The sequence below is a fragment of the Cyanistes caeruleus genome, chromosome 1 (assembly GCF_971803275.1).
Source record: "Cyanistes caeruleus chromosome 1, bCyaCae1.hap1.1, whole genome shotgun sequence".
Lineage (NCBI taxonomy): Eukaryota > Metazoa > Chordata > Aves > Passeriformes > Paridae > Cyanistes > Cyanistes caeruleus.
Genome location: NC_141701.1, coordinates 147361939 through 147378946, shown reverse-complemented (window position 1 = coordinate 147378946; position 17008 = coordinate 147361939). Strand labels below are relative to the sequence as shown.

General features: G+C 49.1%; 1 protein-coding gene across 1 annotated transcript in view; it reads right to left on the bottom strand.

Moving 5' to 3' along the window:
- ACVR2B (activin A receptor type 2B) overlaps positions 1 to 11642 on the bottom strand; it is a 97041-nt gene extending 85399 nt beyond the window's left edge. The window contains exon 1 of the mRNA XM_086866159.1: positions 11136 to 11642. Within this exon, the coding sequence (XP_086722285.1) occupies positions 11136 to 11187 (52 nt within the window). The 5' untranslated portion in view covers positions 11188 to 11642. The remainder of the gene's footprint in view (positions 1 to 11135) is intronic.
- Between the last annotated feature and the right edge of the window lie 5366 nt (positions 11643 to 17008).

Below are 17008 nucleotides of genomic sequence, written 5' to 3'. Positions count from 1 at the left end.
ACCATCCAACTGGGCCTACTCTCCTTTGGAGAGGGGTAAATGGTATTAAATGAACAGACAGGGTTCAAAAGACAGCTGCACAGAGGCATGGATTCCATTAAGACCTGGGAAAGGATCCTGTGATAGGAGCCCTGGACATCAAGTAGCTGCTTGTGGTGCATCAGCACTGGAAAAATTCTAGCCTGTGATCTTCAAGGAATGGCAGTTTCAGCATGTCTTTTAAAAAAGCTGTGCCACTGTGATGAAAAGAAGTGACAAACCAGCCATTTGCAGGTGGAATCTTCTGGAAACCCTCCACAGGGGCAGGGGGAGGTGACAGAACAAGGTGGGAGAGTTCTGCAATGAGGAGGCTGTAACCCCAAATTGTGTCAAAAGTTGTGGCTGAGTACATGAGAAGGTACCCACTAAGGAAACTTTGCCTCACTCTGGACCTCTCTGCCCCCAAGACTGACACACACCAAGGGGTTTGGAGAGTTATTTCTGCATCAGAATAAAGTCCCACAAAGTGGAGCCATTCCCAAAACCCAGATCCATTCCCAAAATGCTGCTACACTTTGTATCTGAGACTTCTTTGTGTCTCTTCTCTGAGACAAGAGACCTCCTAGCTCTCACTAAAAAGTAAATCACTAAAAAGTAAAAGGAAAGAAGAAATCTGTGTATTGCGTTGCGTGGCCATACCAGGGAGCTACTAACACCTGAATCACACATTCAGGACACCAAATCCCTGGAAAGATCACAAAGAACAAGTGCTTTAGAGAATCTAAATGACTTTTTTTTTGTTAGTTTGTTTAGTTAATACAGCTCTGAATGGCCCAGTCACCAGACAGCTTCCCCTCAGTTGTAAAGGATCTGATGAGGGGTGAGCCTCAGTCCAGGTGAAAGGTTAACTTCATCATTTTCTTAATCAGATGAAGAAAAGTATAAATTGAAAAAGATAAAATTCCAACATAAATCCTCCACCAAGGCTGCTATGAAATAACTCTTTTGTTTAATTATTATGAGTTGGATCGGCAAACACTGCATCCCGATGGACAGAGAGCAGCTGTTACTATAACAGAAAGACATTCATCTTCCCTTCTCGGGACCCTGAAATTCTATCAACAATGCCTGAAAAATGACTCTCAGCTCCCCCCTCTCCCAGTTTTTGCCCGTCTTTCATATTCAGACCTATTTTTAGCCAACTTTATTTTGTTGCACCACACTTCAAAGCTGTGCATGTTAGCTCGTTTGAAATCATTTCCATGTACAAAAAGCGTTGGGAACATCAACAGGGCGACTCTGGGGTGCAGGAGGAGGGCACGTCCCTTGCTCAGGGTCTCTTCTTTCATCAGGGATTCATTGAGAAGGAGCCTACAGACACAGTTACCCAGACAGATATTCTTGCATCTCGTTTACCTCTGGGGCTCACAGTTACCTTGGAGGGCTTCTTTCAGCTGCTACATAATAAATAGTCGATCCCTACACGATTGCATGGGAGAGGAAATTCTATTACCAATTAAGGAAAAAAAAAACCCAAAACGTTTCTCATGTTTGCTTTTAGCAACACTAACTCTGTCCCATTAGATGATAACAGAAATTGTATTCTAGAGGAAACTTTTCTCCAGCAATAAAAATTAGCTGTAAAAGACTTCCATCGTTATCTAAGGCACAGTAAAAATGTAAAAATACCCTCCAGGAATGGACACATGCAGCCAATCTCTGGCCAGTGTGAACAGGCAGAGTCAGGACATCAGGAGACCAGCCCTGGGGACAGCACATTCAGTGGGTGGGGCTTTTTTTCCCTTTCCTTTTCTTCTTTTTTGCATCCAGCAAAATTCAGGCTGAATGAGCTTCGTGCCACCAAGAGGAAATGCCCAGGGACAGCAAACGTGCTCATCAGAGGGCTCCATCAGGCATTGCTGGTCTTTATCACATACCCAAAGGAGCCTGGAAATTGGGACTGGAGGGCCACTGTGTTCTTGCAAACACTGTAAAAGGTGATTAAAACCTACACAGGAATTTCTTGCTGTTACTGAGCCCTTCCACAGGGCCCAGATCCATGATTGCACTTTACAAAGATGCTCCAGGAGCCTGAGGAAGATCCTATGGCAGTAAACAACAGCAATCACATCAAAAGATTCGTCTCCATGAGTTTGGGGTTGTTGGAGGGAATTTTCTGGCTTTTTCTGAGGTCTGCTTTCTGGGGGGAAGGAAAATGGGTTTTGTGTTTTGGTTTTTGTGCTTGGTTTTTTGTTTTTTTTTAATTATTTGTCTTTGAAATATTCCAAAGGAAGCCCAGGAGCATGGATGTGACAGCTCAATGGCAGCATCCCCACCTGAGGTTACATGCAGAGATGGTGATGCCACAGCTCCAGAATTCTCACCAGACCTGGGCACTCAATTCCACACCACACCTGGCAGCAGCCAGAGCCAACATTCCAGTATGGCAGCACCAAGCATCATAAAACACCACCCTGCTTCAGGTTGTGCTAGGCTTTATCTGCATCCCAGACTCCTTACATAAAAAGGAATTTCACAGCAGGGAACTGTTCCAGGTGTGTCAGCACTGGTGCCATTTGCCCACCACAAAAACTCACTTTTTAGGAGCCACCCAGGTGAGTGTTTTCCAGCACAACTGCAATATTTGGGAAAACTCCTTACCCCAGATGTAAGAAACTTTACCAGAAACTTTCCTGTAAAGCTAAAAGTGCCAGATAATCTGTGGGTGCATGTGAAAGCAAAGGATTATGAGTTCAAACTTTAGTGCACCCAAGAGCTGCCCAATAGCTGCCGCCGGGCTGTAACTGGATACTCTCGCCACAAAAACCCAAGGACAACTGAATTTCTCAGCCTGCAAATATACAGGGGAATTAGCATTCTTAACCCATTAATTACCCTCAGGAACTAAAGTGGCCATACAAATCCCACTGTTCCAGTTGCCATAATGAGGGGAGGAAACCCCAAAACATAAAGACTTGGAGAAAGAAGAGAGCTGGGAGCCTGAAGGTCGCACTGCCATGGCTTGGTTGTCCCAAGAATGAGGACAAGGCTCCCACCAGGACAACCACAGATCTGTGCTTTGCTGAGCAGCTGCATCCCAAGTCAACTGCAGTTTGCCTCTGCTAAGTCCAGGGACTCCTGCAAATCCATGTGGCAGTGCTCAGGTCTGAAGAAAACCCTTTGCCTTCTCACATTTGAGTGCCTACAAAGCTCCCTGGCTCTTCCAAGACCAGTGCCACAGCCTCCTCACAACTTTCCTATTGTAAAGCTCAGCTTGCTGCCTCAGAGAAAGGCCTGGACATCAACTGTGCAAAGCTCAAATGCCCTCTTTTCCCAGAATAAGAAAGTATCAGTAGCAAACACAGCAACTGGAGGGGGGAGTTTGCAGGCAGCTCTGCCAAACTGAGGCAACAGCCACCATCCCTCAGCAGCAATCCAGAGACTGCAAAACATAAGAACAGCATTAAAAAGGCTTGAAAACCCTGCAATATTCTCATTTTCTGAAATACTTTTAAAAAGTCACAAAAAAGGAGATGAGTTTTGATTAAACGTTTCTTCACTTCAGACCTCTGGTTGCATTCCTCCCTCCCCAGAAATTCAAAGCAGTCAGCAGAGGTAAATTATGTATAAGCAAAATATTCCTGAAAGCCAAATTTTAGAAGTTGCACCCATTACACAAGGCATATTTAAATAGCTAAATGTCGAAGAAAAGAACAGTTAGCGACCTAGATTGACCATTTGATAGATCAGGCACAAATGGAGCTAACTTTATCTCTCTCATCCACTCAAAGGCTTATCATCTCACACCTCAGAGAAGTAAATTAGGAAGAAGCATTACATTAGCACTACTGGCACCACACAGAAAATTTAAAGTTCTGCTACCATTAAGAAAACAAGTTCTATAATGGGAAAAAGCTTTAAATAAGACAAATAAATAATTTAAAAGAAAAGGCAGAGGAAGTCACAGCACCTAAGACCCTACGGTGCCAGCTACTATGGAATTTTTAAAATGACAGCCTTTGCTGCTGTGGTTTGGGACTCATTCAGCACAGGTCTGGGATTTGGGGTTGGTTCAGAAAGTGCCAGACACACACTCATTTCCCACAGGTTTTGTTTATTTCTCTACAAAACTGACAGCAATACATTCCATTTCCAGCTTTACTGGAGGAGGATTAACTCGCCCCCTCTGCTCCCTCTGCTCACCTTTTTCTTCTCCCTTTGTCACATAAAGGTACTTATTAGACATAAAGAGTCCAGTTCAAAATCCACATCTAAATTTGCATGAGTATCCACTTCAGTGAAAATTAATGGAGTTCAGATTGTAAAGCACTGCATCTTTTTATGCATGTGCTTAATTCTCTGTATTTAAAGAGGAGGCACTTGTACACTATACATTACTATGAGACTGAGACAGGAGGAAAAAAACCCCAAAATTATACCTCTGGTTTAATAAAATTACCAGAACATTCTATTTTTCCATGCAAATTTAATTCCAGATGCACAAAAAAGGATAATGCAGCAGTCAAAGCACCAACCACGGACCCAAGAGGATGGGGGGCATCCTGCCCTTGCCCTGCCATTGACTTCCAAGATCTCAGAGAAGTCACTCCCACCAGGGAATAACTGATAAATTTATGATATGTTCCCAGATTAAACATCCAGAGATACAAGTTTCACTTCTCTAAAACATTTTCAAAGGTTTATTTCAGCTCCTCAATACACCCCAAACCCATCATGAAGGCAAAAAAGTGTGCTCCAGGCCCAGGCTGCCTCTTGCTCTGCAGCCAGGCCTGTGCAATCCTCTGAGCAGAGCTCCCCCAAAGTCCGAAACCGAATCTGTGGTGAAATGACACACCAAGGTGGAAATTGCGGAATTATTGATGAGAAACGGGTCATTCACATCTTCCTCCAGCCAAGCACAAGCTGCTCCTTCCTCTGCATTTCTTTCTGCACACCTGTATGCATGAGCTGGTCCCTGCTTGCAGGCAGCTCAGCTGAAGAGAAAAGGATCTTTCCAAGACTAAAAATACACCAACCATCTCCAGCACAGTCATCAGAAGAAAAGGAATTCAAAAATCACACAAGGTGGACAGAGCACATTCAGGTTGAAGCCAAATTTTACCCTGTACAGAAACATTCCTTCATGCAGATTATTCTTCTAGTACAGGTACAAAATATTGGTGTGACCTTGGCTGAGCCACTTCCTGATGCAGCAGGGAGCACTTGCAGACAGAATTTTCTCCCTCTTGGCCACTCTGGTCAGGGTTTTTGGGGCAGAAACCTTCTCTCTACACAAACAGCACTTTGAAAAAAGAGGAGCTGTATTTTTCTGAGGCACCTAGACACCAGCAACAGATTTTTTTTCTTAAGTAGCATGATGGACCAATGCCACATGCAATAAACTAATCAGAGTAAAAGACTCAAATACTGGCAAAATAAGAGGCACTTGTGTGCTGGAGGGAAGCATATTATTATTTTACTGTGTACACTGACAATTGCTGCACTTAACTTTTAGTTTGAATTGAAGCTGTACCGTAGTAAAGAAAGAAGATGACAGAGAGAAAAGAATATGAAATTGGTGAAAAAGACCAACAGTTATATTCAAATCTAAGCATAAAATGTGCTGGATCTGCAGAACACAGGCAGAGTGTTTCATCTTTAATTTACTTCTTTGCCCCTCTGACTTCAGTGGCTCCAAGAAGCCTTACAAAGACGACTAGGGGAAAGTGATGTATATTTTTATAATATACCTTAAAGGAACAAATGACTAATGAGATACAAAGTTATTTCAGAATGAAGTAATAATGAAGAGAAGAGATTAGACATTAGTTGATCCTCAATGGTTAATGGAGGGGAAAGGGAATGGGAAGAGAAGAGTTTATACTGGTGAATACTTTGGCCACAAACACCTCTCTTAAACACATCCAATTTCACTGATGTGAAAATCTCCACATGAAGGAACAGGCGAAAAAGAGCTTAAGTGGGAACAGGGTGCAGAATGCCAAGTGCTACACTGAATAATTCAGATACAGGCAGTGCTATTGGCCAGGCAGGAAAATCACACTCCCCTGCTAGTTTTAAAATCAAAGGCCAAGGAGGGATAAAAGAGAAAGACAACACCTCTTTAAAGCAGAGATTGCACTCTGCGGTTCCCATTTCCCAAGTTCCCACAAGGTTTTGTTGCTGGGATCGTGCTGGAGCCCGGGCTCTGCCAAGGCTCAGCGCCTCACGCACACCCCACTGCCCACTGGGGACCCTCAGCCCCTGCCCTGGTGCCACGGCTCCTCCAGCCCAGCAGCAAGAGAATGCCAGCTCTGCAGAGGGCACCGACCAAGCCTGACTTCCCAAGCTGCCTTCGCCAGGCTTGCTCAGTGCACAAGCAGCTCTCCAGCTGCCTGAGGGCAATGCCCCATCAGGGCTTTCACCTGGGTCCTGATCACAGCTGGACCCTCGGCAGATTGTCTCCCCTACCTGCACCCTTCCCAAATTGCAGCCACACCTCTCCAGTGCAGGCTGACAGGGCTGGACACACAGATTTCCAGGCAAGGGCTGGCAGGCACCATAAGGAGACATCAGAGCATCAGGGTCTTTCCTTGCCTGGGCCCTGCAGAGCCAGAAGCAGAGGATTAACAAGTCGCTTTTGCAACTTTCAGACCACTGTCCTGGGTGTGTTTGATAGAAAGGTGCTACATTTCATGGGGCTTGAAAGATCCCCTGCTCCTAAAATCCAGTTTAATTCTGACTGTTCTAGTGCAGCACCACAAGGTCAACTACTTTTAACACTAAATTTTAGAAATGTTTCTAAAAGCAGGTCCTGGAACATGACGGCCAAAACAACTTCTGCTACAAGGTCCCAAACATGGAATAAACTTGACTTCTATTTATTTTATTTTAAGGGTGTCATGGCTTTCTAGGAACAGGCAACTTTGCCTTTGGGCAGAGCACACAAACACACCCTTGCCAGGTGCCCAGCCTCAAAAAATCTCTGCCACCCACCTTCTTCACCCTTGATAAATAAAGATAAGCATGCTTTGGTTCCTTTTACACCTGTAGCACTACTGCAGGAGGACCCACCCCACAAACAGGGACGATGAAAAGCACAGCAGCAGGATTCCCAGGCTGGTCCCATCATCCCATTACCAACATTTCAAAAGGTGCCCTTTTCCAGCTCAACCTGTGCACTGCTCCTGCTACCCAGAACTGGGGAAGGCAGGGAACCCTCCTAGGCTGATCTGCAAAGCAAGGTCTGTGTGCATGGGGAAGCAGGAAAATGGTGGGAGGGAGAGAGGAGAACAAAAACAACAACAAAACAGAAAAGAAAAAAAAGAAAAAAAAGGAGGGGGGGGAGAAGGAAAAAACAGTGAGGCTGGCCTGTTTCTTTCTTCTCTACCATCTATTCAGTGTCAGCAGGGGAGGTCCACAACTGTTGCGTCACATGGAGCACAAAAAAGCCTGACAAGCGTGTTTTAGCTGATGGAGAGCAGAGTGGACAGGAGGCTGGTGACAGCTCGAACGTGGGGCGTGCGAGCCCTCCGCTTTAATTGGCTGCTTCTTCCCATCGCATCCAGCGAGCAGGAGCCTCACAGCCTGCACGGGCTGCTCAAAGGCACCAGCAATGGCAGAAATTACAGCCTGTAAATACTTCAGCTAACTCCCCAGGCCCAGGGTACACCCTCACTCTGGCCCTGGGATATGGGGTTTTTAATGCTGCTTGGTCCACGGGAAGCGAAGGGAAGATGCAGGAGATGCCTCGAAATGGAGAGGGGAGGAGAAGGGGGGAGCTAAACCACAGGTTGTGCAGGACCTGAGAGGTGTTTATAAATAATGCCACTAAAAATAATACACTGATCACTGGCATCTCGAACACGGCATTTTCTTCTCCACAGAACTCTGACAGTGGTTATCTTAGTGGTATAATTATCCAGATTTGATAGCAGATTAAAAAAATATATATCCTAAACACCTGTTCAAGAGTTTTGTGTTTTTAAAGGCCATTGCCATTAACCTTGGGCCACGCACTTCATTGTGTTTAATTAGCAAGCTAATGAAGCCAGTTTTATTCCCTTTCTCAAGCACAAGAGGATAAATACAAGACAGTGAAAGAGGAGACCATATCCATTTGCAGCACAGTTCATTGCTGCATGGCATTACTTAAACTTGTACTGAAATAAAAGTAATGTAATGGCTTGGAAAACATGTTAACAATGCATTCTGCAACAAAAATCCTTTTACACCTTCTGTATTTTCTGAAGCTCATCGATTAAAACATGATTTCTGAACATTTGGGCTGCAGAGAATTTGCAAACAAAGGGCTAAAAATAAGCATAATGTTTTCCTCAATGAATCCTCAGTATTCCAAAAAATGAAGCATAACAGATTTTTTTTTTATTTTTTTTTTTTTTAAAGAACAGCAGCCCGTGCTTGCTTTGTTACAGCCAGCCAAGGTAGAGATGAGAAGCATCAACAATGGAGGTCAAGCGATTTTCGAAAAGCCCACCACTTTCACAGAGCCCTAACATGTACACACACAAAAGACATACTTTGAGCAAAGCCCGGTGCTCTGAATCCCAGCAACACATTCCAACTTTGGGTATCTCAGCTTGTTTTCCTCTTTTTTTTTTCTTTTCTTTTTTTTTTTTTTTACTGAACAGCTTTAGGGAAAACTGGACAATGAAGATCACATTGATAAATACTCATAAATATCACAAGAAAGGCTTTAAAAGAGAGGGAGGGATTTACAGAATGGCTAATGCACTGATTTAGTGATTCAAAAGGACCTTTCCAAATAAACAGAATTATATGCATTTTCTAGGGTTTCTCTATTGTATTTTCAGAAGGGGAGAAAAAATTCAGGTATGCCCTGTCAGATTATCTTTTTCATAACATGATACATTTAAGAAGATTTCAGGGTGCTTTTTTTTTTTTTTTTTTTTTTTAAAGCAATTGCTTTTTTTCCTCCAACTTAGATTTCAGTCACTCTGCGCACAGAGCCATAGGATCAGGTTAAATACCAAAACCAAACCTAACAAAAACCCAACGCCATACCCAAAACAAAACCAAAAAAATCCGGAAGCCATCTCTTTTATTGAATCACCCGAGATAAAAGGATTCCAAGATATATGGAAAGAAAATACATTGACCATAAATCTCCTTTATGCACATAATAGAATTTTCCAGCCAGGAGAGCTGTTGTGATGATAGCAACGCCGAGCACCAGGAATGCTGCTGGCACACACACTACCCCCCTTCCACCCCCCCGCCTTCTCCTTCCAAAATACCTGCTCTCCTCAGCACTGCTATGTAAATACAAACCCGCACAACCCCCTTCCCAACACATGGAAACAAAGCTGCGTACAAGTGTCCCAGCCATCAGATAAAAAAGCGCGAGCTGGCTTCGCTCACTAAGACATTAAGATTTTTTCAATTTTTTTTTTTTTTAATTTTTTAATTTTTTTTTTTTTTTTATTGTCCGCTCCCTTTTTATTGCCACTCGCACGCACTTTCGGTGTGACTTAAAAAATAACGAAGCGCTGGCACCGCCGGTAATGGCAGAGGCAGGCGGTGGCAGCGCATATTTAATGGGCACTCGGAACAAAGGAAGCCCGGCTGCAGGAGCGCCCCGGGGCCGGCTCCGCGCCCCCCGCTCCGCTCCTCGGCCCCGCCGGGCAGCGCCTTCCCCGGGCCGGGGGACACGGCCACGCACACGCGGGGAAACCCCCGGGCCCCCACCCGTGCCCCGGCGGATGGCAAAGCCACCGGCAACTCCCCGGCTGTCCATCGCCGAGCGGGCACGGCTGCAGCATCGCTGCCTGCCCCCGGGAACCCCCGGGCACGAGCAGGCTCCGCTCGGCCCTCCCAGGACCCCCAGCCCCCGGCCGGGAGCTGCGGGAACCTCACAAGTCACTGCCCAGAGCCGGGGCGGGGGGCTGCGGGCTCAGCCCCGCGGGGGTCGTGCTGCCCAGGCGAGAGGGGGGAGGAGGCAAAATTGCTGCAGCACCGATTTCTTCTGAGGAAAATGCAGCGATAATAATAATAATAATAAAAAAAAAAAATAATAGGGAAAATTATGATAATAATGTAAACAATAATTAAAACAAGGAGGGAAAGTGGGGAGCGCGGGGATTTCCAGCGTGCCCGCGTTTTCACTGCTGGGGGCAGCAGAGCGGGTCTGACCCCTCCTGCCCCCCCGAGGGCTGCGGGATGGGGCACCCCATGGAGACCCCTCCCCGCCTCCCCAAGCGCTGCCCGGGTGCCCCCTCCAACTGCCCCGGCTGTGCCCGGCCTTTGAGCGAACTTCCACCCGCGTCCTTCGGCACGACGCGCGCCCCGCAGGTTGGAGATGAAGTTTGGGGGCCAGCCCATGTCCGCAAAATAAACGGGATGAAGAAGATACAAAACAAACACCCTCCTCGGCAGCAGAAGCCTCCTCCGGAGGGATGCTCCCCAGGCAGCCCCCGCCGCACACACCCCCTTTCTCCCAACTTTCTCCCGGCTCCCCGCCAGCCCCAATAGGCTCATTCCGTGCTAACCCCTACGGGACCGCGGGGTCCCGGGGGGCTGTGGGGAACCGGGGGGTCCCTTCGGGGCGGAGGGGGGTCCCCCACATCCCCCCCCCCCGAGTTACACAACCGCAGCCCGGCAGGAGCGGAGCGCTCACATGGGCGCTACCTGCGAGACCCCGCTGCATTCCGGAGCGACCCCAGCTCTGCTCCCGCCGCTCCCAACTCGTCCCCCCGCCGCAACCTCCTCGGCTTCTCCCTCACGCCCCCGCCCAGAAGTAAATGCCCATTTTATCAAAGTTTCCTCGAGATCGCGCCGTGTTTACATTGCCATGAATTCCCACAGGCTGCCTGGAGGGAACAAAAAGCAGCACGGGAAGGCTCGTCCTGCGAGCAAGGAGAAAACAGAGAGGGAGGGCGAGGGAGTGAAAAGAAAAAATATAATAATAATAATAATAATAATAATAATAATAATAATAATAATAATAATAATATTGGCAATGAAGCCGGTGGGGTGATTCCCCAGCGCGGGTGCTGTGCTCTGCTTCGGAGGGTGCTGGAGGGTGGCTGCAAATAATCGCACGGCCCATTCAATTCTGCATTTGGAGACGCGACCGAGAGCCCGAGCGGGAGGTAAACACGCCGAAAGGCTCTTACCTGCACAGAAAGTTCCCCAGAGCACGGCGAAAGTCAGCCACGAAGCAAACATAGTCCTTTACTTTTTTTTTTTTTTCCTCGTGTGTACCTCTACCCCAAGGGAAACAAAAATAAAAATAAAAATAAAAAGATCGAGCGAGTGAAAAGAGGGGGGGAGAAGAGCGTCTCTCCCTTCCCTCTCGCTCTCAAAAAGAAAAAAAGAAGAAAAAAATCCTGGGGGTAGGGGGTGGGAAAAAGAAAGAAAGAAAAAAAAAACAACAACAACAAGAAAATCGGATTTAATTCCTTCGCAGTTGCAAAATTTATCCAGTGGAGACGAACGGAGCCGGACGGTTCGACCTGCTCCTGCCCGGCCGCACCGTTCGCTCCCAGCTTTCCAAGAGTTTCTTTCCCTGGGCTTTTGTGCTGGGAGCGCGGCGTGCACCACACACCGACTCCCCCTCCTCCTCCTCCTCCTCCTCTTCCCCTTCCCCCTCCTCCTCCTTCTCCTCCCAACCCAGCCCCTCCGGCTCCCCCAGCAGCTAGGGGCGAGCGCACACACGCCCCCGCCCCCGCCCTCCCCGCGCGCTTCCCGCGCAATGCCCGCGCAGCCGCGCGCGCTCCCCCCGCTCCCCCGCACACACGCGCGCATCCCCCCCTTCCTCCTCCTCATCCTCCTCATCCTCATCCTCATCCTCCTCATCCCCGCGCAGCCCACGCGCGCTCCCCGCGCCGGCAGCGAGCGGGGCGGCGGCAGGAGCGGGGCCGCGCGCGGTTTTTACGGACCCCGCATCCCGGGAGGCTGCGGAGCGGCAGGCAAGGGCCGGCGGAGGGGGCGCGGGGCGGCCGCGGGGTCCGGAGGAGGAGGAGGAGGAGGAGGAAGAGGAGGAGGAGGAGGAGGCGGCGGGGGGCCGCGGCATCGCGGGGCTGAGCGGGGCGGCGGGCGCGGGGGCGCGGCGGGAGGTGCCATGTGCGGGATGGGGAGGCGGGAGAATAAAATAAAACACAGCGTGGAGGGGGAAGGGAAAGGGAGGTTTGATGGGGCTTGGGGTTTTGTTGTTGTTGTTGTTGTTTTGGGGTTTTCTTTTAATAATTAAAAAAAAAAAAAAAAAAAAAACCTGAACCGCGTCCAAAATGGCTTCTAAAAAAAAAAAGGGAGAAGCCAGCGCGGAGCCAGCGGGGAAACCCGGATGTTGGATACAAAGGGGCTGGAGGGGGCGGTGCGGCGCGGGGGCTCCGCGGGCGCTGAGTGGGGAGCGGCGCTGCCCGTCACGGCCGCGCCCCGCGGGGAGGCCCCGGGGGCGGGCGGAGAGGGGCAGGGGCTGCGGAGGGGTGTGATGACATGGGCAGGTTCAGGGGGCTGCGGAGGGGTGTGCGGACATGGGCAGGGGCTGCGGAGGGGTGTGCGGACATGGGCAGGGGCTGCGGAGGGGTGGCGGACATGGGCAGGTTCAGGGGGCTGCGGAGGGGTGTGCGGACATGGGCAGGGGGCTGTGGAGGGGTGGCGGACATGGGCAGGGGGCTGCGGAGGGGTGTGCGGACATGGGCAGGGGGCTGCGGAGGGCTGTGCGGACATGGACAGGTTCAGGGGGCTGTGGAGGAGAGGTTTGGGGGCAGAGGAGATGAGTGTGGCCATGGGCAGGTTCAGGGGGCTGCGGAGGGGTGTGCGGATATGGGCAGGTTCAGGGGGCTGTGGAGGAGAGGTTTGGGGGCAGAGGAGATGAGTGTGGCCATGGGCAGGTTCAGGGGGCTGTGGAGGGGTGTGCGGATATGGGCAGGTTCAGGGGGCTGCGGAGGAGAGGTTTGGGGGCAGAGGATGAGTGTGGCCATGGGCAGGTTCAGGGGGCTGCGGAGGAGAGGTTTGGGGGCAGAGGAGATGAGTGTGGCCATGGGCAGGTTCAGGGGGCTGTGGAGATGAGTGTGGCCATGGGCAGGTTCAGGGGGCTGCGGAGGAGAGGTTTGGGGGCAGAGGAGATGAGTGTGGCCATGGGCAGGTTCAGGGGCAGGGGGCTGCAGAGCAGAGATTTAGGGGCAGAGGGTAGGAGTACAGATTTAAGGGCATAAGGAGGCAGAGGGGGGTGTGTGGGAAGGGGCAGGGCACTGCTGGGGGGAGGTTTGGGAGAGGATTTAGGAGAAGGAGCTGGAAGGAGAGGTTTAGGGGAAGTGTGTGAAGGGTGTCTGTGGATAGGGGCAGGTTTAGGAACGGAAGGTTGTGGGGAGGTGGAGATTTAGGGCCAGAAGGTGGCAGAGATTGTGTGTTTGGATAGGTGCAGGTTTTAGGGGCATAGGGGTGGCAGGAAGAGACTATGGGGCAGAGGGTGGGGGAAATGCAAATAGGGCAGGGGATAGTGGAACAGGCTGGCAGGAGAAATTTAGGGGCAGAGGGCTTGGGAGCAGAAGATTTAGGGACAGGGCAAGGTGGAGGATATTTGTGGATAGGTTTGGGGACAGGATGCTGCTGGGGGAAGCTTGAGGGGAAGGGGGAGATTTAGAGATAGAACTTGGCAGTGTGGATAGAAGCAGATTTTGGGCAAGGGGCTGCAGGGGGAAGGTTTAGGAGAAGGGGGGAGATTTAGGGGCATGGAGGAGAGGAAGGGAGGTTTAGGGGTAGGGAGGCAGCTTTAGGGGCAGTGTCTAGAGAGGAAGGTTTAGGGGAAGAGCGTGGTGGAAGGTGTGTGTGTGAATGGGGCAGGTTATGGGGCAGGGATGGCTTAGGGGGGTTAGGGGCAGGGGTTGTGGGAAGTGCAAATAGGGCAGGGAATGGTGGAGAGGGCTAGGGGGCGAGGGTTAGGGAAGTGGATCAGGCCAGGGGGTGGCAGAGGGTGTGTGTAGATAGGGACAGGGGACTGTGGTGAGGTCTAGGGGCAGGAGGCTGCAGGGGGCAGGTTTAGGGGCAGGGAGTGGCAGGGCAGAAGGTTTAGGGACTGGGAATGACTGGGGGCATTAGGAGCAGGAATTGGAGAAGGGCAAACAGGGGCAGGGGATGGCAGAGGGGGCTGGCAGGGGGAGGTTTTAAGGGCAGGGGGTGGCTGGGGGGGGATTGGGGTCAGGCAGTGGTGGAGAGCAGGGCTATGGATGGGGCGGAGGGTGGGGGTAGAACAGGGCGAAGCCATTTCATTGTTTTGGAGAAATTCTCTGGCCCCTTGCCTTCCCAGTGGAGAGGGCAGCACAGCCCCCAGCAGGGCTGGGAATAAACCATATCCTTGTAGAAAAAACAATCCTCTTCCAGGCAGTGGGAATGTGTGATCCCTGCTCGTGTCCTGGAGCCCCTGCACCCCAACAGCCCCTTGACCCCAAGATCCAGCAGGAGCAGTGGCTCAATGACATTGTCCAGGGTCCCCAGAGCAGAAGGGACACATCAGCAGAAACCATTTTTAGGGCATTTCAGGGTTAATAAGGTTTTCTCCATTGCCAGGATTACAGGGATTGAGCACTCTCCACAATTTATTTTAACTAAATAATATGGCTAAAGGGAGCACCAAAGGAATCTTAGTGGAAGAGAAAGGGGGAGATGCTGAAGTTGGGTCATTCCAAAGACTGTGGGTCTGTGAGTCACTGGAGAAAGGAACGTGGCACAGATGGATGCTATGCACAGCAGTGAATCGCAGGTCAGCTCCCTCAAATTCGTCCGATGGGGACTAAGGCTGAAAATATTCCTAAACTCATTTTCTTTTTCCTCTGGAGGGAGATAAGAGTAAACATGAATCATTCTTCTAAAAGTTTGAGAAGCATTTTGTTCCAAGAAGACTATGTAATTTTTTTTTCTTCTTCTTCTTCTTACAGTAACAAGTTCACAGAAACCTTCAGGAGGCTTTTACAAAGGCTTGTAAGCACTTTGAAGCTGGAGACTGTTTTTATATACATACAGCACTTGCGTAACAAAGTCTCGACAGTGAATGGGATTCCAGGGTGCAGTTGCAATAAAGTGATTAATAGTATCATTCATGGTATCATACCTTATTCATAGGTTTCCTGTAAGTTAAGAGGAATACATTGGCAGGAAGACAGTGGCCGTGACTTTAAACACGATACTCTTGGGGGGGAAAAGTTACAGCTAACACATGCACTGAAGGGCAATGTAGAAAAGCTGTGCAAAAGGCTCAAGAAAATTGTATTTAGAGCAAAAAGGGTGGAAAAGCAAGCCCACAAAGATGTAGTTGTGATCTAGTTCTGTGGCACACAAAAAGCAAGGTGGATACTGCCACACAGAACAGAAAATAAGATGTGTCTGTCAAAGGGATGGGTCAGGGGTGATCACTGGTTATTCAGGAAAGCACAAGTAGGGTTTGGGTTTGTTGCTTCTTAATCTGCTCACAGTGAGGGCTGATTTTGTCACCAAAATGTTTGCCACCAAAATGTTTGTCACTTGCTTGTGGCAAAAATCACTGAGAAGGCCAGGCAATATGTGAAAGGGAATGCAAAACAGTTGTCAAAGGAGAAATAAATGTCCTGGCTGTGGGCTACAGCAGCTCAGGATGCATCTGGAACCTCAAGAGAAGCGACAAATAATGGGTCAATATTTCCTATAAAGCTGCTTATTTCATTTGAAAGCAAATAATAGGTCAAAATTCCTGCTTATTTCATCTGGGGATTAAGTTGTTAAACAACTACCACGTGGCTGAAGTATGGAGAAATGTGTGGGGTGATAAAATACGACCTAGTGTTTCACTGTACCAGCATCCCCATGATGAGCTAAAACGAAACATTTAGGTCGGTCCAAGAAAACATCAGCCCTGGGGAGCAGGCAGGGTGAGTAACACAGGATCGCTTGGGCTGCGTCCCTGCCCGGGCTCCAAACACTCCCTGGCCAGGGCTATTTTTAATCGCAGCGCTATGAAAAGCCGCGTTTCACAGCACCTGAATCGCAGGCAGGGACTCGGGAGCACGTTTATCACACGGCTGTCATCGCTTTTGAGGAAACAAGCGCAGGGCGTTTGGGATGTTGTCCTAAAGCCACCCGATGAGACGGGCACAGCTCCTGCACCGGGGCAAACCCAGCCACCCCTGAGAGCTTCACCCCAGGGGATTTCTGCCCCTTGGAGTTTCATTTATTAAATTCCCTCCCATCTTGTTTCACAGGGAGGTGTTTACCAGCTCGAAAAGTTAAAATGTTTTCTCTACTTGTGACACAAAAGCCCAGGAGTGAGTGTTGTCACTGGAGATAATGTTACAGCTTTGGCAAGATGACACATAAAAACTTCATCAGCCTTCCAAGAATTTCGGAAATAGTGGTGAATAAAGGCAGCGAGCGCTAAGAGCAGGCAGTGCTCACAAGAGCCCTTCCCAGCAGCGCTTTCAAGAGCTGTTTTCTGTTTTCACTATCATTAGAGCTGAACAGCTCAGACTGCTTTTAAATAATTATACTTAACAGTTAAAAAACTCTCCTGTCCTAAAATAAATTTTAGCTAAGATGGTTTGTGCTCTGCAGCCTCATATGACAGTCTTTCTCGTGTGACTCTTGTAACAAGTCAAATTCATGTATTTTGATACCGCGCACGTGATTAAGATACTTGGATCACTTAAGCCTGCACAAAACTGCAGTGCTCGCATGTCATTTATCTTAAAATCCTATTGTAGCTCTCGTGAAGTGTAATTTCTTCAGTGAATGGAAATTTATACTGACAGAGGTGTTATAAAACATGGAAAATACTGGGAGGAGAGGGCCCAACATTTTCATTATCTCTTTGAGTGTTCACTAATGGGATTTATTTTTCAGCTCAGCTTTGGTTCATTGCAGGTTACAGAGCTCTGGGGCAATTAAAGGGACCTGTTTCCAGACTTCTTAAGCAAAACTCACATTACTTGCAACAGGTGGGAGCTGTGTGCTATGGCCTGGAGGCAGCAAACTGGTTCACAGGCTTCACTTTCCACACTGGTCCCTAAAGCTGCTGGCT